The sequence below is a fragment of the Fusarium verticillioides genome, chromosome 2, assembly GCF_000149555.1.
Source record: "Fusarium verticillioides 7600 chromosome 2, whole genome shotgun sequence".
NCBI lineage: Eukaryota > Fungi > Ascomycota > Sordariomycetes > Hypocreales > Nectriaceae > Fusarium > Fusarium verticillioides.
In genome coordinates this window covers 139121-164938 of record NC_031676.1, presented here as the reverse complement: position 1 = coordinate 164938, position 25818 = coordinate 139121, and the positions used below count along the sequence as shown (strand labels likewise).

Below are 25818 nucleotides of genomic sequence, written 5' to 3'. Positions count from 1 at the left end.
AGGAAAACCGAGAGCATTGCCATCTTGAATAGCGGCCAATCCCCCGCATTCTCCAGATTATGACAAGTGGATTTCTAAGCCAACCATAGGTTCTCGTTGCCTCGGAGAACCTCGGTAGAAAATCCTACCGAGACGCGTCTGTGTCTAGGAAGGGAAACCGAGCTGACTCCAGGTCTGGGAAAGCCGAATAGTAGGATTTGATATAGGGTGGATTATTGTCACCCGTACTGCAGTGAGGATCCTGTATCAAGATTGATCATCATTTTCAGATTATCGACCAATTTTGCCATGACTGTCACGAATTCCGAAAGAGTACCAGCAACCATGTTTGCGTGGAGGAAGCACAAAGGAAGTCCGGAGCCGGTAATGCGAACTCTCGATTTTAGCAAAGCCATACACTGACATATTCGAGGTTTTTGAAGAAGTACCCGTTCCCAAAGTGTCACCAAATGGCATTCTTTGTAAGATGCTGGCGTCTGGCGGTACGACGAACCCTTCCTGGTAGTTGACTAAAAGCTGACCAATAATAAGTTTGCAGAAGCGACCATTCTCTACTCACGATAGAAAAGCAAGCCTCTTGGTTTCAGGAAAAGTATATCCTGGGCCACGAAGGTTGCGGACAAATCATTGAAATTGGCAACAATGTTCAAGATAAGGGACTGAAAGTGGTAAGTGGCATTCTTCAAATCTTGCGATTAGTGGGTGCTGAACGGTGGACAGGGAGATATTGTGGCTCTTCATGCTGTTCCTGGTTGTAACCAAGACGACTGCCCTGAATGCTCTCGCGATCTAGCCCAACTTTGTGAAAGAGGCCATCACTCAGGCATTGGCCAAGATGGCTTTTACGCACCATACACGGCGGTCGATATCAGAGCTGCAGTCAAGGTTCCCGAAGGTGTCAGCCCAGCAGAAGCTGCTGTAGCCACTGACGCTGTGAACACAGCATTCCACGCCATCACTAGGAGAGGAGAAGTTAAAAAGCATGAGACAGTGTTTCTATTTGGTCTCGGTGGCCTAGGCTTCAATGCTCTACAGATTGTGCGTTATATCGGAGCGAGGGTGATAGTTTCCGATATTCGACAAGAGCTTCTTGATGAAGCCAAAGCTCTGGGTATACCCGAGAAAGACATCGTTCCAGTAGGAAAACCTCCTCAGGACTTCATCAAAGAGAATGGCTTGGAAGGAAAAATCGACACCGTTCTTGACTTCGTTGGTACTCATCAGACATTCGAAGATGCACAACATATCGGTAAGCAAAATATCTTGGTTTGAAATTCGTAAAACCTCAGCTTATATGTGTTTCAGTTCGTCGTGGCGGCAAACTTCTTTGCATTGGCAGCCTTGACACAGAAAACACGATTCATATGAAGATAGGTACAAGGAAGAGACTTTCTTTCATCTTCTCTTACGGTGGCCAAGTCAGAGATCTGGAGAAGGTTCTTGAGCTTATCGCTTCTGGCCATATCAGCCCACGAGTGGAAACCAGAAAGCTTCCGGATTTTGAGGAAGTGCTTGGGGCATTGGGTGAAGGAAAGATCAAGGCGAGAGTAGCTTTACTGCATGACTAGCCTCGCTTATGAATTCAATTGATTTTTAGATGATCAACAGAGTGTTTCTATTACATTCACCGTGTATTTCGTACTGGTCAGCCGAAAGGCGATGGTCTATTTCTTTCTTGACTGAAAGGAAGGTAGAATGGGTCTTCGATCTCTCCATCATCGTGGACCTCGAACTATTCTCACAGAGCAAGATACCTGACATCCAGTTAGAGTGCTGCGAACCAAGGCATCCTAAGTTATTCTAAGTTATTATAAATGTACCTAAATTTACCTAAATCCTTTCATCGCTTAGGGTCTCAGGTCCACTATTAAACTTAAACCTTAATAGAGCTCAAATTTAAGTCATTTATAGACTCAGTCGTTAAGGAAATCTATTTAAGCAGTAGCTTTCTAACCGAAGATTGGGGACTTGTCATTGGTTTAAAGTTGGATCCATGTGTAGATATTTGGTAATCTATATCAACCATTAACGCTTGCGCCAGCAGGCAAGCTAGTTCCAACAGCAGCGGTTGTCCCAGCATCAACTGGCAGAATAGCTCCCGTGATCCACCTTGCATGGTTACTCGCCAGAAACACAACAGCGCATGCAGCATCCCAAGCTGTACCTTCAGTTCCAAGTAAACTCCTTGCTTTTCTCGCTTCCCTGGCTTCTTCTGACATACCCTTTGCGTACATCATTGGTGTATAAAGCATCTAGCAAATGTTAGCGCAGTCCTCCTGCTCTCGTAGGTTCATAACTTACTCCGGGACAGACACAGTTCACTCTGATGCCGTCTTTGGCGTGGTGAGCCGCCATGGCTCTCGTCATATTGACGACAGCCCCCTTTGCAGTTGGATACAAGAGATGAGGTGTACCGCCTTTTAAGCCGGCTACACTCCCCATATTGACGATAGACCCTTTGATCTCGCCATCATTCTTGGCCATTGCTGGTATGGCGAACTTTGCCATCAAAACCATGCTTGAAACGTTAACCTCAAGACCCATCGTCCACTTGGCCATATCCACATCAACGGCTGTCCCTGAAGCTCCAGCTATGCCGACATTGTTGACGAGAATATCCAGACGGCCAAATTCCTTCAATGCAAGGGCAACGGCCTTTTCGCAATCGCTTGCATCTGTGACATTTCCTTGTGCCGGTATGGCCTTCTTGGAAGCTGCGCTCTGGTTGGCCATATCAGCCGTCTTTGTTGCCCATTCTAGATCCATATCAAGGCATATCACATTGCAGCCCTCGTTGGCCAGCATGATCGATATGGCTCTTCCATTGCCAATACCGTCTCCAAAGCAGCCAGCACCTGTGACGATGGCGACTTTGTCTTTTAGTGAACGAGACGGGGGTTGAGTGGGTATCTCGGCCATGGTGGTGTTTGTTTTTGGATCTCTTTTATTATGAAAAGATACAATGAATCCTCTCAATTCGGAATATTTAATCATGAAATCAATCTCGAGTACTCCTTTCTCCGGGACTGTTGGGCGGCTTTCCTAATTGAGAATTGCCAGAGCTTAATACTCTAATTCAACCTCATTTTGTGGGGTCGCGCCGAGGTACGACTGACGGAATCACATGGCTGCAGCCAATGAAGTTCTGTGCAGCATGATACCCCTCAAGGATGCATTTCCATGAACCCAGAAACTCATTGAGATTCAATAATATCAAGAATTAATTGTTGGAACACCATCAAATTTATCATCATGTGCGACTTTTCGGAATATGGCCCCAAATCTGCCGAATGGCTTGCGTTAGAAGCAAATCTACCTCCTCCCCCAACCTTCGCGGATATCTATGAGAGACAGGCCGTAGTCAACAAAGGTCGTGAGGAGATATCCGCGAATGGCATGAAGGATTTGGGTCATCTGGTCCGCATGAAAGACTACAAAATTCCTACGAGAGACAATTCATTTGTAGAAGCACGAAGCTACAGGCCTGTTGATGCTGCGGACGATGCTCAGCTGCCGATTTATATCCACCTCCATGGTGGTGGATATCTATTCGGTACTCTCTCATCTGAAGATGCCATCTCCTCGCGCATTGCAATTGGAGCGAAGGTTACGGTTGTCAATGTGAACTACCGTCACACGCCAGATCATACATTCCCTACAGCTTGGAATGACGTCGAAGATGCCTTCTACTGGATACACGATCACATCGATGAGCTTCAAAGCAAACCTGACCAGGTTGTCATCGGCGGTATCAGCGCTGGTGCTCAGTTAGCAGCCGCCTTGACTTTGAGACAGAACATCTCAGCGCCAGATATCCGCCAGTACCCCAAGATTGCCGGACAGATTCTCATGACCCCAGCTTTAGTCCATCTCGATCATTATCAGTCGCAGCTTGACCAACTCACGAACCCCTTGGTATCTTCATATGTCCAGAATGAAGACGCACCGATCCTTCCCAAGAAGGTCATCGACTTCTTTACAGGAATGCTGAAGTTCCCGGTTCCTTTCCCAGATGCTGATGATTTCCGAGCAAACACTGGAAACGCATCGGCTTCTCACGTCAAAGGACTTCCTCCCACTGTCTTTGGGATTGCCGGTGCCGATCCCCTGCGGGATGAAGGACTCTTGTATGGAAAGAAGCTAGCCGAGGCAGGGTAAGTCAGCAGTCTCTATTTTTGATACCATTGAAGCAACTGACATGAAATTGCAACAGGGTACCCACGGATATTCATGTTTTCAAGGGATTGCCCCATGGGTTCCGTAGATATGGGGATCAGCTGAGTGAGTCTAAGAGATGGGACAGAGTTATGGAGGAGGGAATTATTTGGGCGCTCTCGAACCCTGAAGCAAGACAGTTTGAAGTCAAAACCGCTTAGCTATACCGTCTATCATAATACCGAGGTCCTTGAGGTTGTAGGAATTTGAATTGGATAGATGAAACAAACGATGGAAGTTATTCAGATACCTCCCTAAACTCACCATAAGACGTCCCAAAATACTCTTAATTATCCTGAAGCACCATAAGTTCTCTAAAGTTTGGTAAGGACTCCGAATGATGTCTGCTTATCATCTACTTCAAGATTAAGCTACTCGAGCAACCAAACTCCCGATACAGCCTCGATTCTATCAGAAGATATCATATCATAATAACATTTAAATTCTAACATACTCTATGCTCATGCATATCTCAATACAAAGTCCGAATAATCCCTCCCCTTGACCTCATCACACCTCTTTCGATACCCCGGTGCAGGACCATTATACCTCGTCATGGATCTCTTCTGCTTATGAGCCAAGTTCTTGTTGACGCCAGTCATCCAAGAGTCAACTTCATTGGCTAGTAGACCCTTTCCGCATTCATGCACATGCTGCGTCCACTCATCCATACCCTTGTCAGTTGCTTCAGCACTGATGATCTTGTTGTCACGAGCGTATCGGATAAACTCGGCAACCCAGTTTGCTGCATACTCGATGGACCTAAAGCACCTCGTTAGTACTGACAGTAGTAATTTAAGTAGATGACCATACCTAGGAATGTTTCCAAACATCTGATGAGGACCCATAATCATAAACATGTTAGGAAAGTCCTGGACAGTAAGTCCCAAGAACGTCCTGATGCCCTCAGCCCAAACATCCTTCAGCTTTGTTCCATTCCGGCCTTCAATATCAACTGCATTGAAAGAACCAGTGACAGCGTCAAAGCCAGTAGCGTAAATAAGAACATCAAGCTCATAAAACGCATCTCCCGTCTGAACGCCAGTCTCCGTGATCTGAGAAATCGGGTCTTCTCTGATATCAACCAACTTGACATTCGACTGATTGAAAACCTCAAAGTAACCGCTCTCAAGAGGAACTCTCCTTGTGCCGAAGCCATGATTCTTAGGGATCAACTTCTCAGCTACTTCTGGGTCATTGATTCGTGCGCGGATCTTATCAGCGTGAAACTTGCTATAAAGCGCGTTCGCCTTGTGGTCTGTAAAGACGTCTGAAGACACACTGAGGACTTTGGCGAAGCCGGGTTCGGCGTATAACTTCTCCCATTGCTCTTGGCGCTCTTCCTCTGTCATGGAGAAGACGCTCCTGCTGTCACTGACGTGAATGAAGCAGGCATATGATTCGGCACATTTACGGAAGATTTCTGGGTATCTTGTGCGGATCTCATCCATCTCCTCTGGGCTAATCTTCTTGTTACGAAGTGGAGCTGTCCAGTTTGGTGTCCTTTGGAACACTGTTAAGTGGCCAACCTTATCCGAGATGGCTTGTATTGTCTGAATTGCTGTTGCACCGGTACCGATAATGCCAACCCTCTTGCCGTTCAGAGCGGAGGCATCACTTGGCCATCTGGCTGTATGCCAGGCTTGTCCCTTGAAATTTTGAACGCCGGGAATATTTGGTAAAGTTGGTTGGTTGAGAATGCCCATGGCGGTGATGAGATATCGACATGTGTATTGCTCGCCATCTTCTGTCTCCAGCAGCCATGACGAAGTATCCTCTTGAAACTTTGCTGATCTCACGCGTGTGTTGAATTGCATATCACGCTTCAGATCAAACTTGTCTGTGAGATATTGGATGTAACGAAGGGTTTCTGGTTGAGGAGCAAAGTGCTCGGTCCAGTTCCACTCATCGAGAACTTCTTGTGAAAATGAGAAGATGTATGAGTAGCTCTCTGAATCAAACCGAGCACCAGGGTACCTATTCCAGAACCAAGTTCCACCCTCCCCAGAACCTGCTTCGATAACTCGTGTCTTCAAGCCAAGTTCCCGCATGCGGTACAGGCTGAGAATACCACTGAGTCCAGCACCAATGATAAGAACATCATAGTCTAAGTTGCTGTCCGGTGATCCAAACGCATCACCACGAATTGGTTGTGCTGAAGGCATTGTGAAGTTGTGAAACGATGAAAATAGGTGGTTGCCAGATAGAGAAGTGGCGTTGTGCTGAGGTATGACAAAGTTTTAAAGATCGATGAAGGTCGCAGCACAATTGGATATCTGAGGGTTACGTCCGGCGTGTCGATTTATGCCCGCGGGTTTATTCTCCTCTGTATGCATTGCAGGGAGTCCTTGTTTGACCCCGCACATCCGGGGGTTGATGGCTGGGGTATCGTGTAACCGAGAGCTCAAAGCTGAGGCTAACTGAAGCTATCCCCGCCTTTCCCAAATAGGATAACCAGGTATTGCCGAGTCATTTGGGCATCGCTTAACGTTAGCCTAGTGGCGTCCGATACTCGGACACGGGGTTGATAAGAAACCGAAGTTGTTGAATTAATGACTTGCCAAGCCATTAGAGTCATAATCTAGAGGGAGGTTGTGACACCTGTCAGAATTAGTAACCTTCAGGTCGGTTATTCAGATAAAAGTTGCCCGATCTTTGAGTAAATGACGGCTACTTCACGGTGACTTCTCAAAATAAGATAGCTCAAAACATAGTCCAGTTCAACTATTCACTAATTAAGTTGTTAGGATCTAGTCTTCTCGTTCTAGTCCTTTCGGCTTTCCAGTAAGCCCTCAGATTCCCAGAATTTCTCCAGATCGCGTAAGAAAGCCCACTTCAAGCCCTTTCCAAATCCTCTCTCCTTCCAATCATTTAAGCTCTTAGGAAAGTGAGGAACGCCATCGCGGACTGTGGAGTCATGAGCAACAACCACAAAGATATTCTCGTTGCAGTCTAGTTCCTGCAACTGCTTGGTAGTCTTGGAAGCAAGTTCTAGATCCAAGCCAAACGTCAAGTCAAATAGAGTATCAGTTGGTTCTCTTCCTCGTGACTTTTGTAGTCGTGCAAAAGCTTCTCCAGGGCACAGAACTCCGTCTTCATGTGGATGACATGGATGAGGGCTGATGGTATCTGGCACTGGGAGATACTTGGAAGGACGGAAGATACCTGCGTAGTGACAGACATCTCCACCCATTAGAATAAAAGTATCTGGGGAAGTTGTAGTCCGTGCCAAGCCACATAGGTGGCCAACGGCATGTCCGGGACTGTCGAGGAGATAGAATGAACCGTCTCCAAAATAGTCAAACGCGGGGAACTGACCAATCTTGAGAGACTCTGGACCTTGGAAACTAATCTCACGCAGATTGCGATTCCTACCAATCGTAAGCTTTGACCATCCACATGTTTAAGAGCTATACGTACGCATAATCGCTCTCTTGGATAGGTGATTCGGGGTTTGCTGGTGCTCCTGGCAGCATTGCATCTTTGAAGCCTGGTCCAACGACAAGATCTGTGAGATGAGGAAAGCTAGAAGGATCGCCGATGTGATCCCAATGCCAATGACTAGATATCTTAGTAAACACAGCCATAAACAAGCATTTTCGGTAGACTGGACTAACCTCCATATCACGGCTTCAACCTCATTCAATGGCACACCATTTTCCTGCAAGATATCCGCCACATTCCCCGCCACTTCGATAGTGTACTTGGTAGTCGGCAAATACTTGACAATAGAAGGTGAGTAATTGTTGTAGTCCTTTCGAATTCCTAGGTCAAACACTAGCTTCCTTCCCGACTGGTGCTCAATGAGGAATGATAATGAAGGAGAACTTTTGAATGTTTCAAGACCAGGCACAGCTGGTGCCATGAACCTTTCAAGAATAGCTGGACCAAAGTTGACGGGATTAATGAGCTTGACGGCTTTGATTGCCTCTCCGGGAGGAATCTCAAGTTGCGGTGCTTTCTCTGCAGTCATGTTGTCTTTGTTGTTGGTGACTTGGGAGGTTGCTAGACCGAGACAAATTTGCTGCTTTTACCAATAGTTTAACTTAAATGTTCTTAGGCTGATAACCCCACATTGACTCAAGATCAGAATGGCACAGATGATCAGAAGATTTTGAACTGTACAAGCTCACGCGTCAAGGTTGTCACCCCGCAACAATAGCGTCGGGTCCAGGCCATCGGCACAATGATCGGCAAACCAAAAGCAGAAAAGCCCGCCAAGCCTATCCAACAAACAATCCCACCCCGGACTCTACCCCAGAATTTTACCCCGTACCATCCAGCGTCAAAGCAAGATTGCAATCAAGATAAGTATCGAGCTACGATCCACTCGAAATGCTCCATCATCATCATCATCATTCATCATTTAATCAACAATGTCTGACTCTGAAAAGGGCGCTGCTATCAATCATCGAGAGGAGGCAGACATGACTCCCAAGCAAGGTGTCGAAGTTGACACCGTCCATCAGGATGAGGCGATGAAAGTCCTTGAGGCGTATGCGGGCGATGAGGCCTGGACTGAGGCGGAGGAGAAGAAGTTGCGCCGCAAGATTGATTGGAAGCTCATGCCTGTTCTGTGTGCTACGTGTAAGCTGCATGATCGTCGAGCAGGGATGCAAGCTAACGATGTACAGACGGACTGCAGTACTACGACAAGGCTATGTTATCTCAAGCTGTATGTATGGCATCTCAGAGCTTCAAGCCGTTGCTAACACGTATTCTCTAAGGCTTTGTTCGGACTTAGAGAAGATCTTGGTCTTCTCATCGGAGATCGATATTCCATGTCGGCTGCTATTTTCTATATCGGTTTCATCATTGGAGCTTATCCAGCCATGATGCTCGCACAGAGATATCCCATCGAACGGGTTGCTTCCGGCATTGTCACACTTTGGGGTATCTGTCTCATCCTGACCGTGGTTTGCAAGGATTACAAGACACTCTATACTCAACGGTTCTTCCTTGGCTTGTTGGAATCTGGTATCTCTCCCATGTTTATGATGATTGTCGTAAGTCTGCCTCTCTCATACTCGTTGAGTGCTTACTTAGTCTTTTCAGGGAAGTTTCTACAAGAAGAATGAACAGGCCATGCGCATGGGTATCTGGTACTCTTGCACCGGTTACGTCTCGATCATCTCCCCTATCATCAACTACGGATTCGGCCAAATCAACGGAGGCGTATCCTCTTGGCGATACATGTACTATTTTTCTGGTGCTCTCACCATCGTCTGGGGTATCATCCTCGTCTTCGTCCTCCCTCCCGATCCCGTTCGTGCCAAGGGCTTCAACGAGAGAGAACGATATATCCTGGTTGCGAGACTGAAGACCAACAACTCTGGTGTCCGCAACACTCATCTCAAGGTCGCTCAGATCTGGGAACTCCTGCTTGACCCCAAGTTCTGGACCGTCTTCTCTATTGCTTTCCTTTCTATGATTGCCAATGCCCCTATTTCGACTTTCGTTCCTATCATCATCCACGGTTTCGGCTTCAGCACCCTGAACTCTCTCTTGCTTATGATGCCCTGTGGCGCATATGCCGGAACACTTCAACTTCTGTTCCCCTACCTGGCGTACAAATTCAAGAACAACAGGTCCTATCTGGTCTTCATTGCTCAGATGGGCACTGTCCTCGCCGCTTTGTTGCTCTGGCTTCTTCCACTCTCAGCTACAGGCGCATTGCTTTTTGCAGTGTACATTCTCCCATCTGTGGGCGGTGGATATGCAGTTTTGATGGGTCATCAGATTGCCAACACTGCGGGATACACCAAGCGATCCGTCGCCTCATCCGGTCTCTACATCGGCTACTGTCTCGGTAACTTCGTTGGTCCTCTCTGCTTCAAGAAGGGAGATGCACCTCGCTTTGAGCCCGGTTTTATTGTTGTCGTCGTTACTTCCATCATAGCCGGTCTCCTTGCTCTTGTTTACCGTGGTCTATGCATGTGGTCCAACAGCAAGCGCGACAAGTCTGGTACCACCGAAGGATTTGACCATGCCTATGAGGATGATCTCACTGATAAGAAGGTAAGTCGTTTGTTCTCACCCAAAATATCATGTACTAATCAGTCAGAATATGCAATTCCGCTACATCCTCTAAGTGTGACGGTTCATAAATGTTTGGCGAGCTTGGCTCAGAATGGATCTAGTCTTGGTTTAGTAGTCTATGAGTTTTAATTCAATGTTCGAATCAGATATATCTTGAATATTCTCTAATACTTCATGACCTGGCACACGCATACTGCTATCTTCTGTGACACAATAATGTGAATGTTGCGGTGATGTTGGACTGGCAAATATGCCACATGATTGTAAACCATCAGGGCAAACACTAAGATAAGGGCAAGCAAGCCAGTTAGACAGGACAGGCAATAGCCAGGCTGGGTAACTGTATTTTACAAATAAATTATAGTCCAGATTTCATAGAACTACTAAGACCTTTTAAATTATTTGGCCATGACCTACAACTTTGATCTTCTGACCATATCCCCGGGTGACTGACCGACGCGCTTTATGACAGTTGCAAAGCTTACCCTGAAGCGGCGTTCACATCTGAATAATGATCTAAGTATAGTTACTGTCCTAAATCACGATGAGACTTAGTCAATAATTCTCATAGGGATTATGATTCCTACCAAGAGTTAGGCCCAAGTAGAATGAACTCATCATAAAACTGAAGGAAATGCGTGGTGTTCTCCTCATGGAGCTATGGGAGAAACGCGTCAAACCCCGCGCGGGCAAAAAATACGCCGAACTCAATCTCAGTGGAGTAAAGTTGCTACAGGCGCTAATCCCCGCTAAAGTTAATGCACCTCCCCCCGCCCATTGCAACCTGAGCCACGACCCTCGGCTTCAAAATCTGGGGTTAGTCTGGGGGTCCAGAGTTAATCTCGCCTTGAGCCTGCATCGGCATTCAACCCTCTCACCTAAACTCTCACACCGAAACAACAACCACTTCTCTCTCATCCGGCAATGACAGAACTCGTCGGCAATTGGCTCCACTTCAGTGCTCGACAGCCGAAACGAAAGCGCGCTGAAGCTGTCTGTTTCTTTTGTCATTCTAAGAAGATCAAGTGTGATTTGCAGGTCAGTCTCCCCGCTCGTTAATGGGCCGGGCTTTGAGCTGACTGTTTGCCAGAGCCGGACGTCGCAGGGGCAGGCGAAATGCTCTAATTGTGACAACCAAGATCAAGATTGTCATCTTCGGCCATCACGGAGGGGTAAGCAGCGTAGGAGAGCGTCTACGCAAGCCGAGTGTGGCACTGAATGCGATACTATTGTCGCTGCAGGTAGGTTACTCCCAGGCACTGCTGGAGCTGTAGTAACAATGAGATTGAAGGTGAAGATGTAGGGGAGAACAACCCAGAACCGCCTGATGCAACAGAGATCGACTTTGATGACAATGTAATTGATCCAGGCATGGGTGACACGCCAGCGCCTGTGCAAGCCACACCAATTCACGTCGCGTTCAACATACCATCGGCTGAGCGTGGTCCCGATGCTGCGACCAATCATCCAACAAAATCAAGCACGTCGCCAACAGAAGGCGCTGGTCGCAGTCACGCTGGAGACGTCGACACAGGCTTCCTCCAGATCTACGGACCTGAGAACCAGCTCGAAGCAGAGCAGCAGGAACTTGTCGCGAATCTTGAGCTTCGCAATCCGGCATCGGACCCTCGACAACAGGAGCTGCAACAAAGCTTCTCAGAAACATACTTTGAGTATTGCTACCCATGGTGCCCTGTCCTCGATCCCGACACGCTCGACTCTGAACTTGCGCGATCGCCTATGCTTGCGAATGCACTTGCGCTTGCTGCGAGTCACATTCAACCGCCTTTGATACCCCACCAAGGTCCAGCTGCGTATTACGAGAAAGCGCGGATGATGTTTTATATGGATGAGGAGCCAGATATACTCACGTCTCTCAAGGCAGTGTCTCTGTTCTACTGGTGGGCACCTCGTTCACCATCGACGGCACATCGGCATGCAAGCTGGTGGTGGACTTCAGTCATAATTAGGCATGCGCAGCAGATGAACATTCACCGCGAGCCGAAGCAAGAGAGCGTGGCCTCAAGCGCACTTCATCTGAGTTTGCGACGGCGGTTATGGTGGACTGTCTTTGTAAGTTCTCACGCGCCCATAGTTCAATGCGTACTGACATCTTTAGGCACGAGAGCGATTGACGTCTCTTTGTCAAAGCAAGCCCTGCATCATCAACCCCGAAGACATGACGATCCAAGAAGTGCAACCATCGGATTTCCCAAGCGATCCCGCGTCACAGAAGAAAGGTCGAATATTTAAATACTGGGTTCGTCTTGCCGGTATAATGGGCAAGGTTTCCAAAGCACTATCCAAGTCAGTGGACTCGTCTCCGGAAACGGCCACATTCCCTACGGAGCTTAGACAGGAGCTCGTCGGATGGGTTCAGTCGCTACCTCCGGATCTTCAACTACCGATCGGCTCCAGTCGAACAGAAGGTTTCGACAGAGATGTCCATCAATTGCATCTCCCGTACCTGACAACGATCATTGTGATGCATTTACAGAGAACGACACCCGACTTGCCTCAAGCTCTACCGCCTGCGATATTAGCTGCTTCATGCATCGCAAGAATTCTCAGAGATATTCTGTCGCGTGGAAATGCCCGATTTCTCATGGCGATTACCTGCTGGTACAGCGGTACAGCCTTCATCGCGTTATTGCAAGCAAGTCGGATCAAGCAGTTCTCTCAAGAAGCAGAAGAGGGATTAGACATTCTGGACCAAGCAGTAGGCCAACTCCAGCAAATGTGGGCTTCTGCAAATGTTATCAGACAAGGCTTCGAACGACTGCGCGCGCTGCCTAGGTCTATGATGCACGCTGGTAAAGGCAGAGCGGCAGGGTCTAATGGCTCTGGGGACGCACCGTCGAATGACTTTGACTGGAAGCTTCTGTTTCCGTTTGTGACCAGATCTACGAGTCGAATTGCGGACTGTTTGCTGGCTGATGATGAGTTTGGGACTACGGCGACTGCGTTGCCCTCGCCGGAGAACGCAGTGTTTCATGAGGACCTGCTCAATCGTTATCATGACTTGCTTGAGCCGTTTGTTGATTACAATTTTGACTTCTCAAATATTAATCTTGATATCCTATAGCAATGTAAAGATATTTATTGTAAGCAAATATTATCGCATGGCAAATTAGCCTGCCCTTTGTCTTGATGCTTTGTTTGCGATATGTCATCACAACTCTCTGGGGACTCACAATCTCAATACCAGAATATATGCAAACTGAATCGCACTCTCAAAATGGTGATCTATATGAAAACTCATAGTTGATGATCTAATGCTATCTTAATCTGAAGTACTATAATGGTATCCTACTCCTCCACTAAGCCTCAACACCGAAGTGTCTCGGCCTTCTCTACATACCAGGACAAATCGCTCTCCGGATCCATCTCAAACTCCGTAAACCCATTACCCATGAATCTGAACGGATTCGCCGTATTATACTCAATCTCAAAGTCCTCCGCACGAATATCCCCCAGCATGCGATTAAACAAATGTGCACTTCCACCAAACAGCGCAGTAACACGGCCATCAACCTTGCCTCGCTTATACCAACTCGTACAACCTCCACTCCAAACAAGAGTCTTGTGGACTTGATCGCAGTACTTGATGAAGGCGTCGACCTTTTCCTTCTTGGGGACGACGTACTTGATGTCTTCGGTGGACATCTTCTTGATCCACTTGACGAAGTAGTCGCCAGTCCAGTTGAGGGACTCGACGAGGGAGCCATGGCCGCCTAGGCAGTTGGGGCCCATCATCATGAAGTAGTTTGGCATCGAGGGGACGGCGACGGAGATGTAGGCTTCTGGGTCTTCTTTCCATTGCTCACGGAGATCAGTGTTGTTTAGACCGACAATGGGATAGCGGGGACGGAAAGACACATCGAAGCCAGTGGCATACACGACTGAAGAATGGTTAGCATGTGACTCGGATGTGAGAGTATGAGGAAATACTTACTGACGTCGACCTCATGCTCCTTTCCATCAGCAGTCTTGAGGCCCTTCTTCGTAATCTGCGTAATCGGACTATCCGTCAAATGACAGTTCGGCTTCAAGAACGACTCAAGATATCCAGGACCAGGTGTAATGCGACGGCAACCCAACTCCCACTTAGGGATGAGCTTTGAGCACAGCACAGGATCGTGACCAAGCTTCTCAGCCATTTGCTCCGCAGCCAGCTTCATACCCCGTTCATTGTTCTCGCCCTTTCGGAAGATGTAGAAAGACTTGTTCGTACGAGAGATAATACCCTTGCGATGTTGAAGATGAAGCTCTGGGTCTTGGAAGCGCGCCTTGTCTTGCTCTGAGTAGCGAGGATTGGGGTCATCGTCCTCTCGGCCCAGATGCTTTGAAGGTGGAGCACGGTAGTAAACCCATGCTGGGCCGCGGACGAAGTTTGTGACTTCTGTTCCAGGCAGCTTTGCCATTTGAGGAACAATCTGGATTCCTGATGAACCGTTGCCAATGACAGCGATGCGCTTGTTACTGTAGTCATATGAGTGATCCCAGTTTGCCGAGTGAGTGGTGTGGCCTTCAAAGTCCTTCAGACCGGGAATCTTGGGCCATGCTTCGTGACTGAGTAGTTGATTAGTACTTACGATTGATAGACGGGGAGATTGAGACTTACACTAGAACTCCTTGTGCTGAGATCAATACGTGGCAGAACTCCTCTCGTTGAATACCCTCGTGCTCAACTGTGACCTTCCATTGACCTAGATCATCAAGCCACTCAGCGCCGATGACTCGAGTGTTGAGTTGTAGATCGCGGTCGAGATTCCACTTCTTGACTGTCGCCTTCATGTAAGACAAGATGTCACCGCCACTGGCATAGAACCTCTCCCAGTTGGGATTAGGATCAAATGGGAATGCCTAAACATCGTCAGCTCAAGTCACCATTATAGAAGAACAAACATACGTAAATGTGACTGGGGACATCGCACTGAACACCAGGGTAATTATTCGCCAACCAAGTACCGCCGATATCACTGCGCGCCTCAAAGATGGTGTGATCAACAATGTCCTCCATCTCAGGGAAGCGATGTTGGAACTTGTGCGCCATCAACAGACCAGAGAAGCCAGCGCCAATGGTGAAGACCTTGATCTTGCGCGGTGTGTAGGCATATTCTTGGCTCAGTGCAAATGGATCTGCTGTGTGACCGTTTGTATGGCCGTTACTGATTCCATTCTTGATGTCATCTAGCTTAGTGACGAGTTCTGGGAGCTCAGTTGCTGGCATTGAAGACAAGTCCTCGGCGGATTGTGCCTTGGTCTCTGGTGACTCAAAGGCAGGCATTGTGACTGATGTTGAACTTGATCTTTGAGGGTGTATGAGATTGAAGCGATGGTGAGGATGAGATTGATCTTGTAAGTCAGTTCAAGGTGTTGTTGAAGTACTCATGATGCTTAACAACAAGGTAGGTAAAATAGCTGGTGCTGTCTTTGCCCCATGTGCTCTACCAGCACTAGTCTAGGCCGGCAAAGACTCAATCAGGCCATCGCGTTAGCATCTCGTGCCTCTTGCGTCTTCATTGCCGAAGTCATCTCCCTCTTTGCCAAGCATGTTCGGCAAAGTTGTTAGTGTTGTTGAAGAATGGTTATCCTAAAGCGGTATTGCCGGGCGTTAGTGACCTGCTGATGCTGAATGCGGGGTTACTAGCGATATCGCACAGGGACCGAACCGGCCAAGTTGCGTTATGCCCGCAATGATATCTGCATACTTAGAGGGAGATAGGGAATAAGAACTGCGTTTTGTCAATTTTAGCTCAAGTTTTATGTTGTTTACCTAAACTTGTAAAGATCCTCTAAATTATCATCTCATTTGTTGCTCCACAAGACAGCATCGCCACCAATCTCAAGCCCACCTCACCAAGCTCACTTACACCATGGCTGTCAACCGCTATGCTTACAATGGTCCAATTGACCACACAATCGCTCCAAAACTCGAGAATATTCGAGGCAAGTCAGTGATTATCACAGGCGGTGCCAATGGCATGGGCGAAGCCTTTGTACGAGACTTTGTCGCTGCTGGTGCCTGGGTAACATTCGCCGATGTCAATGAAGAGCGCGGTAAAATAATTGAAGCAGAGCTCAACGCCGACGGCCAAAAATGTGTCTTCATCAAGTGCGACATCAGAGACTGGGACCAACAAAAGGCCATGTTCGAAAAGGCGAAGACTTCAAGTCCAAGTAACTCGGTTGATGTTGTCATTGCAAATGCGGGCATTTCTCGAAGTTCGGGAGATAGCTTGTGGAATCTTGATGGTGCGCACTCACTGAACCTTCTGAAAGTTTAGTGGAAGAGTCCTGAACTAACGGCACGCACCTACAGACCCCAACGGAGAACCCACAAAACCCGATTTAAACATCGTGAGAGTCAACATAGATGGAACATTCTACACATGGAAGCTTGCGGTTCATTATTTCCGTAAGCAGCCAGTGAGTGAAGAGCGAGACCGTTGTTTCATTATCACTGGTAGCATGGTAGCTTGGATTGACAGCCCAGTAAGTTCCCTACAAGGCCCCGTTAGACTTTAGGCCGCCATCAACAACCAGACCTTAAAGCTGACTGATGGGTAACAGGGCAACTGGGAGTATACTGGAACGAAATATGCGCTGCGCGGTTTCATGAGAACAGTCCGAAGATCAAGCCACGAGCAGGCTATCCGCATAAACTACGTCGCACCCTGCTGGATCAAGAGCGCCATTCGAACTGCAGAGTATGAGAAGTGGCTGGTTGACCGAGGCGTGGAGTTTGGCGAACAGAAAGATGTCTCCAGCTGCATGTTGAGAATTGCGACCGATAGGAGCATCAATGGTGAGTACAAGAGATCTGATTGTTAGTGAGGTACTAATGGCCATCGCAGGTCGCTCATTGATGATCACGCCCCGCTCCATCGCAAAGGAGGGCTTCGTAGACATTGACAGAGAAGATTACAAGGACACACCCGAAGATGAGTATCTGAAGAAGGTTCAAGCGTCGCAGCTGGTCATTATTGAGGATAAATGGTTAGACTCATACAAGGTCCGAGTATATAAAGAATAGGTACTGCCATGAGATAAAGTACAAAATTAATCAGAAAGACTGCATTAAGAAAGAAAAATGAGTATAAATGATAGTGAAGGTGATGCGAAAGGGCTCATTCTGGCCTCAAATGTAAATAGGATGAAAGCCAACCTTCCCAACTCCAACATGTAAGCCCTCACCTAGTCTATGTAAGAGGCGAAGCATTCACACAACGCGCTCCATCATTTTGCGACGTCTTCGGACCGTTAATCACAAGAGATTTCTCTCCAGTCTATAAATATTTGTTAGTAACCTACTTGATACCACTTGCGTTGTGACTTACCTCGACGTTGAATCGGTATATAACTCCAGACGTGTTTTCTGAAGCATACATGAGCTTATTACCGACCGAATAAGCCGCGCCCCTAGTCCTCGAATCAGTTTCGCACCTTGATATGCAATTTAAAGTACCTACCAAAGGTTGTCGCCCGCGATGTGGCCGAAATCTTTTATAATCTCCCACGTGAAAGTGTCGAGGCTCCATCTTGCCAGGACTGTCTTCGATGTATTTCCCTGGAGAGCATATAGATAACGACCTCCTCCAGGTACAGATACCCAGTCGGCGCAATTATTTGCGGATGTTGCGGTTCCTTGTTGAAGAACCTTGCCGTAGGTCGCAGATGTTGGGTTCACATCGATCTTCGCCCACGCCTTTCCATACGTTGAGATCCAGAAGATGCCATCAGAATCTACATCTCCAGTGTTCCATGCTGATTCTTTGTTAGCTACTGTCTTTCGTGAAGTCATATAATGCCGGTGGGTTACTCACTTCCATCAATAAAGGTGTTCATTAGTGTATACGATCCTGTGGAGCCAATACGAATGACTTGACTCTTGCCGTTTGCAATCTGGACAATGCCATAGATAAGATTATCCTTAATATTATAACCAATAGGATTGATGGTTCCGCCGTTGGTTGTACCTGAAGGGGCTCCTGGTCCGACATTCTGTGCTACCAGAGAGTTGACTCCTGTGACCAGATTGAGCCTGTAGAGAGTTCGGACTTGGATCAAGTATCCTCCTTCATCACAACTGAAAGCTGGAGGTGGTACTGGGGTCTCCACGACCACGACGCCTCCATCGTCCGTGCCGGTCGGCGCAATGGTGGTTACAGTTCTGGCTGCATTGATGCTGGATGTTCCTGAGTATTGGCGATAGCTGGTGGATGGCCGAGGTGCAGGTGTCTCGACCACCACGATCGGTCCATCGTCGGTGCCGGTAGCGGACAGAGTTGTCACTGTAATGGCGCCACTCAAGCTAGATGTACCGGTATATCGTCGCGTGCTCGTCACAGTCGCCGGCGGTGGAGTGGCAATTATGACTGTTCCGTCTTCCGTGCCTGTGGGAGTTATTGTTGTGAGAGTTATTGCCGCGGTTAGGAGGGAAGTCCCTGAATAACGTTGAGTAATGGTCACAGGAGGGGTCTCGACGATCACAGTTCCTGCTTCAGTTCCCGTCGGTGTTATCGTTGTAACAGTGGTTGGGCCAGTCAAAACATCGGTCCCAGTCCAGAATCTCGTGACGGTCACTGGCGGTGTCGCAAGGATCACAGTCCCTGGTTCAGTTCCGGTCGGTGTAATAGTTGTAAGTATAAGAGGGCCAGTGAGTACGTCTGTTCCTGTGTAGAACTGTGTCACCGTAACAGGAGGGGTCTCATAAATAATAGTCCCGTCCTCAGTACCGGTCGGGGTGATAGTTGTTATAGTTATTTGGCCGGTTATTACCGATGTACCAGTATAGAACCGTGTGACTCTTACAGGCGGCTTCTCAACTATAACGACACCAGCTTCTGTTCCAGTCGGGGTGATTGTGGTGACGGTAGTAGGAGCAGACAGGCTCTCTGTACCTGTGTAGAACCTGGTGATTGTGATCGGAGGGGTTTCAATCACGACGACGCCCGGTTCTGTGTCTGTGGGCGTAATAGTAGTTACGGTAATTGGTCCCGACAAGATCTGCGTGCCCGTATAAAACTTCGTACTTGTAATGGGAGGAGTCTCAACGATGATTGTGCCAGGATGAGTGCCCGAAGGGGAGATCGTTGAGACTGTAGTTGGACCTGTGAGAATATTCGATCCAGTATAAAACCGTGTCAGATAGACTGGAGGTGTCTCGACGACTACTGTGCCCGACAGAGTAGCCACAGTCGTTGGGCCAGACAGGGCCTCTGTGCCCGTATATGCCCGCGTGATTGTTGCAAGTGGTGTCTCGATAACGACAGTTGCCGGATCGTTAGTATCTATGGGCTCGATAGTTGTCACCGTGATAGCAGCGTTGATAGAAGAAGTTCCCGAGTATAGGAGATATCTCGTGACAGGTTGAAGTGAGGGAATCCCAATGATAACGGTTCCATCTTCTGTCGCAGTTGGCGTAATTGTAGTCAAGGTGACAGTCGAGGACCCAGAGTACCTTTGGGTTATGGTCACGGGAGGTTTCTCTATGATCACGGTAGCCCGATCATTTCCAGAAGGAGATAGAGTGGTCACGGTAATCGGCCCGGTTATGATACTCGTTCCAGTATAGAAACGTGTTGAAAACACCGGCGGAGTAGCCATTACTACAGTAGCAGGAACCGACCCGGACGCTGGAATGGTGGAGATAGCTATTGGCCCTGTGATCAAGGATGTTCCTGTATAGAGCTCGGTTACTGTCGTTGTGGAGAAGGGCACATCTAAATAGACAGTATCGGTGTCCCCAGGTATAGTACCTGTTTGGGTGGTAGTCTCGACGGCGGTCACGCCTCCGTACCTATAGATCGTCGCATATCGTTGCGGGAGGTCTATGAACACAGAGGCAGCCTCTCCATCAATTGTCGGCATCTGCGTCGTGATGCTGCTGGTTGTGACGCTTCCGTACCTAGTCACGGTTGTGTAAGGCTGGGCCAGGTCGACTATCACTATTGCCGTCCCTCCCTGACTTGCAGGGTCAATGGTGGTAATAGAGCTGACAGACACACTTCCATACCGAGTGGTGGTTACATACGGCTGAGGAAGATCGATGTAGACTGAAGCAGTCTCTCCATCGATCGTCGGCATCTGTGTGGTGATGCTGCTTGCTGTCACACCTCCGTACCTAGTCACAGTTATATATGGCTGTGGCAGATCGATAATCACAGTTGCGTCTTGACCCTCAACAGACGCAGACTCAGTAGTAATACTGCTAACTGTCACGCTGCCCCATCTGGTTGTTGTTGTGTAAGGTTGAGGAATGTGTGCAATTACCGTGATGGTTCCCCCGATGCTCTGAGGGGTTTGTGTTTCTCTTGAGGGAACCGAGACACCTCCCCAACTGGTTATTGTTTTATACGGTTGCGGCAAGTCAATTATAACCAGGGCCGTACCGTCTGCGCTTATAGGCAACTCTGTAGTCATCGTGCTGACTGATATGCTCCCATATCGAGTCGTGGTCACATAAGCTTGAGGGGTCTCTATGATCACTGTACCTGGAATTGTCCCAGAGTTAGGGATTGTAGTGACTATAGGGGCGGTGAGAACTTCAGTCCCAGTATACAATCGAGTAATCGTGACGGGTTGTGGTGGAGCCGTCGCTACGACGACTGTACCAGGAACCGATCCAGAGGCGGGAATTGTCGAGACTGTCGTTGGCCCTGTTAAAACAGACGGACCTGAGTACAGTACAGTAATGGTAATTGTCGTGTAGGGTACTTTGACCACGACCATGTATGGCTCACCAGGTCTAGTGGCTGTCTCTGTGGTAGTCTCGTCCAAGCTAACACTGCCATAACGAGTCGTGGTTGTGTAGGGTTGTGGGGACTTTATAAAGATGCTGAAAGGATTTCCGGGGTTCTGAGGCGATTGCGTGACGGTTGAAGGGACGGAGATCGAAGCTTCCCAGCTGGTTATCGTTGTGTAGGGTTGGGGAAGGTCGAGTAGCACTGTTGCTGTTTCCCCAGAATTGGCAACCGTCTCGGTTGTAATACTGCTGATGGTAACGCTCCCATATCTCGTTATAGTCTTATATGGTTGTGGTAAATCGACGATAATTATTCCAGTTTGGCCGGGAATAGTGGGTGTCTGTGTTGCGATACTGCTCACCGAAACACTCCCGTAACGAGTCGTGGTAGTGTATGGATCGGGAAGATCAACCATAACAGTGGCTGTTGAACCTGGGCTGGCCAAGGTCAATGTCCTGGTAGTGGCGATAGCCACACTGCCAAATCTGGTAACTGTTGTGTAAGGTTGTGGCATATCCACCAAAACAGTGCCGGTTTGGCCAGGTACTGCTACCGTAAGCGTTCTGGTAGTGGCTATACTAACACTGCCGTAGTGCGTGGAGGTTGTGTAAGGCTGCGGAAGATCAAGAAGAACTGTCCATGTCTGGCCTGGTCCCTGTGCACTCTGTGTAGTCATACTAGAGACAGAAACACTTCCATAGCGGGTGAGAGTTGTATACGGTTGCGGAAGATCGACGAGAATCGTGCCCGTCTGTCCTGTAACGGAAGGGCCGAGTACCCTGGTTGTAGGTACTGTTACACTGCCATACTGAGTAGATGTCAAGTAAGGTTGTGGAAGGTCAATTAGGACGGTCCCTGTCATCCCAGGGCTCTGGGGAGTTAATGTGGTTACAGTAGAGACTGAGACACTACCGTATCTAATAATAGTCGTGTAAGGTTCGGGGAGGTTAACCAGAATGGTTCCTGTTTGTCCCGGGACCGCTGCCGTGAGTGTTCTTGTCATAGGTGCTGTGAAAGTACCATACTGAGTCGAAGTGAGGTAGGGTTGTGGCAACTCAATGACTACAGTACCGGTTTCTCCCGGGACTCTTGGACTTTGAGTTGTCATTGAAGACATCGATACGCTGCCGTAGCGAACCGTTGTGGTCCAAGGCTGAGGTAAATCGATCAAGATACTGCCAGTCTCTCCCGGATTCTGGGGGGCCTTCGTGGTGGTAAAGGGAGTCGAGACAGTTCCCCAGCGGGTTATTGTGGTATAAGGCTGTGGCCTATCAATTATCACACTCCAAGTCTCAGGCCCCCCGGCGGTTGTGCTCGTGGAGGTCGACACACTTCCGTAGCGAGTAATGGTAATGTAAATCACAGGTTTCACAATAACAATCGAGCCCGTTTGACCAGCACGAGTCGGAACTACCGTGGTAGAGTATGGCACGGAGATTGTGCTGTCGAAAGAGGTTGTGGTGACATAGGGTGTGATACTTGGAGGGACGAAGACAACGACGGTTCTAGTCTGATCATTAGGCAAGCCTGGTTGCTTTGTGATGGTACTGACTGCACTGCCCGTCCAAGTGCTTGTTTTCGTAACATAAATGACAGGAACAGTTGTTAAGATTATTACGACTGTACCCGTTTGACCGGCCTGGGTTGGAGTCAGGGTAGTGGTTGACACAGCTGTACCGCTACCAGTCCTAGTAATAGTCACATAAGGCGTGACGGAAGGAGGCAGCACGATGTAAACAGTTCCAGTAGCGCCAGTGTCAGTTGGAGTTTGGGTAGTCGTGATGGTTCCGGTTTGTGCCCCAGTGCCGGTGATTGTGGTAGTAACGTATGGTGTGATGCTTGGGGGAACAAAGACAACGACGGTTCTGGTCTGGTCTGGTGAGTCTGGTTGCTTGGTAGTGGTGCTTCTTGTGCTGCCCGTCCAAGTGCTTGTCAAAGTGACATACTTAGCAGGAGCAGCAGGCTCTTCAATGATCACAGTGCCGGTCTGGCCAGCCTGGGTCGGGGGCTTGGTGATAGTCTTTGCCACACTTCCAGTGCCAGTGATTGTTTTGGTGATGTAATGGTCGATAACAGGAGGGACCACAACGATCACAGTCCCTGTCTTCCCGGGGCCCGGCGTCTGAGAAACAGTCTGAGTGGTACTGGCACTTCCTGTAACCGTTGTTGTGGTCCAAGCAATAGCTGTAGGCGGTATCTCAACCAAAACCGTACCTAGCCTGCCGGAGCCAGATGGCATTTGCGTTGATGTACGACTCGTCGTACCAGCGCTCGTAATAGTGGTCCATGAGGTGATCCATGGCAGTTCGACCACAACAGTGTCAGCTATATCAGAGCCAGAGTGCTCTTGTGTGAAAGTTCTGGTGGTATACCCTGAATAATAATTGGTTACAGTGACAAGACGCATGGCTGGTACATCATGGTGTATGACTCCTGTCTCTCCAGGTCCGGACGGATACTCGGTCCAGACGTGAGTTGTAGATCCTGTCCATGTCGTAGAAGTATCAATGTAGCGAATAGCAGCGGTTGGGAAAAGTATTTTCTTTGTGCCGGTAGCTCCGGGGCCTGTGGGGGGGATAATCACGGTCTTCGTTCCAGATCCAGTCCAGTATTCGCTGGTTACAACGAACTCTTCAGGATACTGTACCAGGACAGTGCCAGTTTTATCTGCACCAGACGGAGGTAAGGTTGTCATTTTTGTTGATGATCCAGACCAATATTCGGTAACAGTAACAAAAGGAGTAACATCAGGGGTATAAACAATGACTGTTCCCGTGGCTTGATCGGCAGGGGGGACAGTCTTTGTTTGGGTCGTCGATCCAGTCCAGCGACTAGTTACTGTAACGTAATTCGTTGCGTCTGCTGGGACTTGAACAATCACGGTGCCTTTTTCATTCGGATCAGTGGGCTTCTTTGTAAGTGTGGTTGCTTCCGATCCGGTCCACGTTCTCGTTGTCGTTATGTACTTGTATGGCGTTATTATGACCACAACCCCGGTTTCTCCTGGATTTGCCGGCTCCTGTGTAATCGTCGTTGGAGAGTCGATGTCACTGCCACGGAGTGTAGTTGTCATGGGGTTTGGAAGATTGACGATTACCCAGCCTGTATTAGAGGAGCCGTCGAACCGGGTCGTAGTTGAAGCGCTGCTCACTTCTCCATATCGAGTGGTGTAAATGAGACGAGTGTTGACAGGAGGTAACTCCACAATGACACTCCAAGCGTCCCCTGCGCGGGTTGGAGATATTGTGTGTGTTACTGGTTCGGTCACGCTGCCAACATGAGACACGGTAGCCCAGCGTGCGGGAGGGACCTCGATTATAATCGTGCCTGTGCCATCTGGGTTGCTTGGAGGAATCGTTCTAGTGGTCGGGGCAGTAACTGTGCCAACTCGGGTAATAGTATTATAGTCCGCGTCAGTGACTGGGATTTCAACAACCACTTCACCATCGCGACCAGGCCCATTTGGAGTCTGAGTAAACGTCGTCGGAGTTGAGCCAGTTCCAAAGCGCGTGACAGTGTGATATCTGCCCAGCGGGGCAGGTGTGTCGACGTATACGATCCCTGCCTCTCCTGGGTGTTTGGGCGGCTGCGTCGATGTCACGGTTCCTGTCCCCGTGCCAGCACGAGTGACAGTTGCATATAGAATGGGGTCCGAAGGCACGATGATGTGAACCGTCCCAGCTCCTTCTGAGCTACGCGCAGGTTCTGTCGATGTTACTGGGGCTGTCACGCTGCCGGTGAGGGTGATTGTTGTATATACAGGTGTAGACCCTGGCACTTCGATAACAATGGTGCTAACGCCGCCAGAACTGTCTGGCTGGATTGTCCTCGTGACAGGAGACTGTATGTCTCTGGTTTGAGTTATGGTTGTAGCCTTTGGCTGCCCTACCACAATTGTGGTTCGGTCGTCGACGCGAACAACCTTGGTAACAGGGTCTCCATTGCTCCCTTTCTCCGTGATAGTGGTGTAATACTCCCGACCGACCGTGATCGTCTTGGGATCGCCGGGATCGCCCACTTGGACGGTTCTTGTGTGATCAACTTCAGCGCCTTCTGTTCGAGTTCTGTACTCAGGCTCTTCGACAATCACAGTGGTGGGATCACCAGGACGATCAGGGGTCACTGTTCGTGTCCGCGCAGTCGTCAGTGAAGAGATGATTGAAGTGATTGTGGTTAGAGGTGTTCTCTTGATGACAGTCCCTACTGGTGGTGTTCCCTGCGGTGGAATTGTGTATGTTGAAGGAGGACCGAGGCCGAAAACTGCTGTGGTTACATACGATGCCTCATGGGGTATCAGAATTGTACTTTAGCTGTCAGTTTGCTGTGAAATCTTAGTAAGTAAAGTACTAACCTGGCTAATGTTGTGTCAAATGTGATTGAGCCGTCTACAACCTGGATTGGCTGGACCTCAGCACGTTTCTCGCCATCGAGACAATCAACAACCGGATCCCAGGCAGAGACGACAGCAAAGAAAACAAAAAGAACTCCATAGCACGTTGATTTATGCACGCTCATGGTGCTAAGCATATTGTTCAAATGGAATGAAGTGTTGTGCCTGCCGCGAGACAGATTGGAGGAGAAAAGGTCACGTGCGAAGGTCAGTCACGAAGCGGGCGAGGAAGGAGCACCATGCTATATATTTAATTGCTAAGTAAATTACGGAAGGAACACATAATAAATTGGAGAAAATGATCGACATGCAAGCAGAGTTTAAGGGCATTAATATGGAAAGATTGGTTCTTAGAAGCCTTGGCATTCCGATTGCGTGCAGATGTTCTGTGGCGTTGATGGTTCTGGCCTAGACATTGCTGCC

At 48.6% G+C, this 25818-nt stretch overlaps 10 protein-coding genes across 10 annotated transcripts; 5 read left to right on the top strand and 5 right to left on the bottom strand.

Moving 5' to 3' along the window:
• Positions 1-288: 288 nt before the first annotated feature.
• Positions 289-1568, top strand: FVEG_15740 (hypothetical protein; the record flags this gene model as incomplete). The annotated part of the gene is made up of 5 exons (XM_018904936.1): positions 289-363; positions 413-482; positions 532-668; positions 721-1249; positions 1306-1568. The coding sequence occupies 5 exons, from the start codon at positions 289-291 to the stop codon at positions 1566-1568; spliced, it is 1074 nt and encodes a 357-aa protein (XP_018751082.1).
• A 450-nt stretch (positions 1569-2018) lies between these two features.
• Positions 2019-2919, bottom strand: FVEG_05857 (hypothetical protein; the record flags this gene model as incomplete). The annotated part of the gene is made up of 2 exons (XM_018894094.1): positions 2019-2252; positions 2302-2919. The coding sequence occupies 2 exons, from the start codon at positions 2917-2919 to the stop codon at positions 2019-2021; spliced, it is 852 nt and encodes a 283-aa protein (XP_018751081.1).
• Positions 2920-3252: 333 nt separating this feature from the next.
• FVEG_05856 (hypothetical protein) lies at positions 3253-4376 on the top strand (the record flags this gene model as incomplete). Its single annotated transcript, XM_018894093.1, has 2 exons — positions 3253-4154; positions 4214-4376. The coding sequence occupies 2 exons, from the start codon at positions 3253-3255 to the stop codon at positions 4374-4376; spliced, it is 1065 nt and encodes a 354-aa protein (XP_018751080.1).
• Positions 4377-4676: 300 nt separating this feature from the next.
• On the bottom strand, positions 4677-6380 carry FVEG_05855 (hypothetical protein; the record flags this gene model as incomplete). Its single annotated transcript, XM_018894092.1, has 2 exons — positions 4677-4977; positions 5029-6380. 2 exons carry the CDS (start codon positions 6378-6380, stop codon positions 4677-4679), a joined length of 1653 nt encoding a protein of 550 aa, XP_018751079.1.
• A 599-nt stretch (positions 6381-6979) lies between these two features.
• On the bottom strand, positions 6980-8188 carry FVEG_05854 (hypothetical protein; the record flags this gene model as incomplete). Its single annotated transcript, XM_018894091.1, has 3 exons — positions 6980-7586; positions 7636-7776; positions 7833-8188. 3 exons carry the CDS (start codon positions 8186-8188, stop codon positions 6980-6982), a joined length of 1104 nt encoding a protein of 367 aa, XP_018751078.1.
• A 403-nt stretch (positions 8189-8591) lies between these two features.
• On the top strand, positions 8592-10306 carry FVEG_05853 (hypothetical protein; the record flags this gene model as incomplete). The annotated part of the gene is made up of 5 exons (XM_018894090.1): positions 8592-8802; positions 8850-8890; positions 8943-9221; positions 9271-10233; positions 10280-10306. 5 exons carry the CDS (start codon positions 8592-8594, stop codon positions 10304-10306), a joined length of 1521 nt encoding a protein of 506 aa, XP_018751077.1.
• Positions 10307-11625: 1319 nt separating this feature from the next.
• Positions 11626-13339, top strand: FVEG_05852 (hypothetical protein; the record flags this gene model as incomplete). Its single annotated transcript, XM_018894089.1, has 2 exons — positions 11626-12327; positions 12374-13339. 2 exons carry the CDS (start codon positions 11626-11628, stop codon positions 13337-13339), a joined length of 1668 nt encoding a protein of 555 aa, XP_018751076.1.
• A 242-nt stretch (positions 13340-13581) lies between these two features.
• On the bottom strand, positions 13582-15544 carry FVEG_05851 (hypothetical protein; the record flags this gene model as incomplete). The annotated part of the gene is made up of 4 exons (XM_018894088.1): positions 13582-14156; positions 14210-14826; positions 14879-15120; positions 15167-15544. The coding sequence occupies 4 exons, from the start codon at positions 15542-15544 to the stop codon at positions 13582-13584; spliced, it is 1812 nt and encodes a 603-aa protein (XP_018751075.1).
• A 589-nt stretch (positions 15545-16133) lies between these two features.
• On the top strand, positions 16134-17293 carry FVEG_05850 (hypothetical protein; the record flags this gene model as incomplete). The annotated part of the gene is made up of 4 exons (XM_018894087.1): positions 16134-16512; positions 16580-16752; positions 16831-17065; positions 17115-17293. The coding sequence occupies 4 exons, from the start codon at positions 16134-16136 to the stop codon at positions 17291-17293; spliced, it is 966 nt and encodes a 321-aa protein (XP_018751074.1).
• Positions 17294-17459: 166 nt separating this feature from the next.
• FVEG_05849 (hypothetical protein) lies at positions 17460-25520 on the bottom strand (the record flags this gene model as incomplete). Its single annotated transcript, XM_018894086.1, has 5 exons — positions 17460-17546; positions 17598-17679; positions 17730-18024; positions 18084-25309; positions 25357-25520. 5 exons carry the CDS (start codon positions 25518-25520, stop codon positions 17460-17462), a joined length of 7854 nt encoding a protein of 2617 aa, XP_018751073.1.
• Positions 25521-25818: the final 298 nt, after the last annotated feature.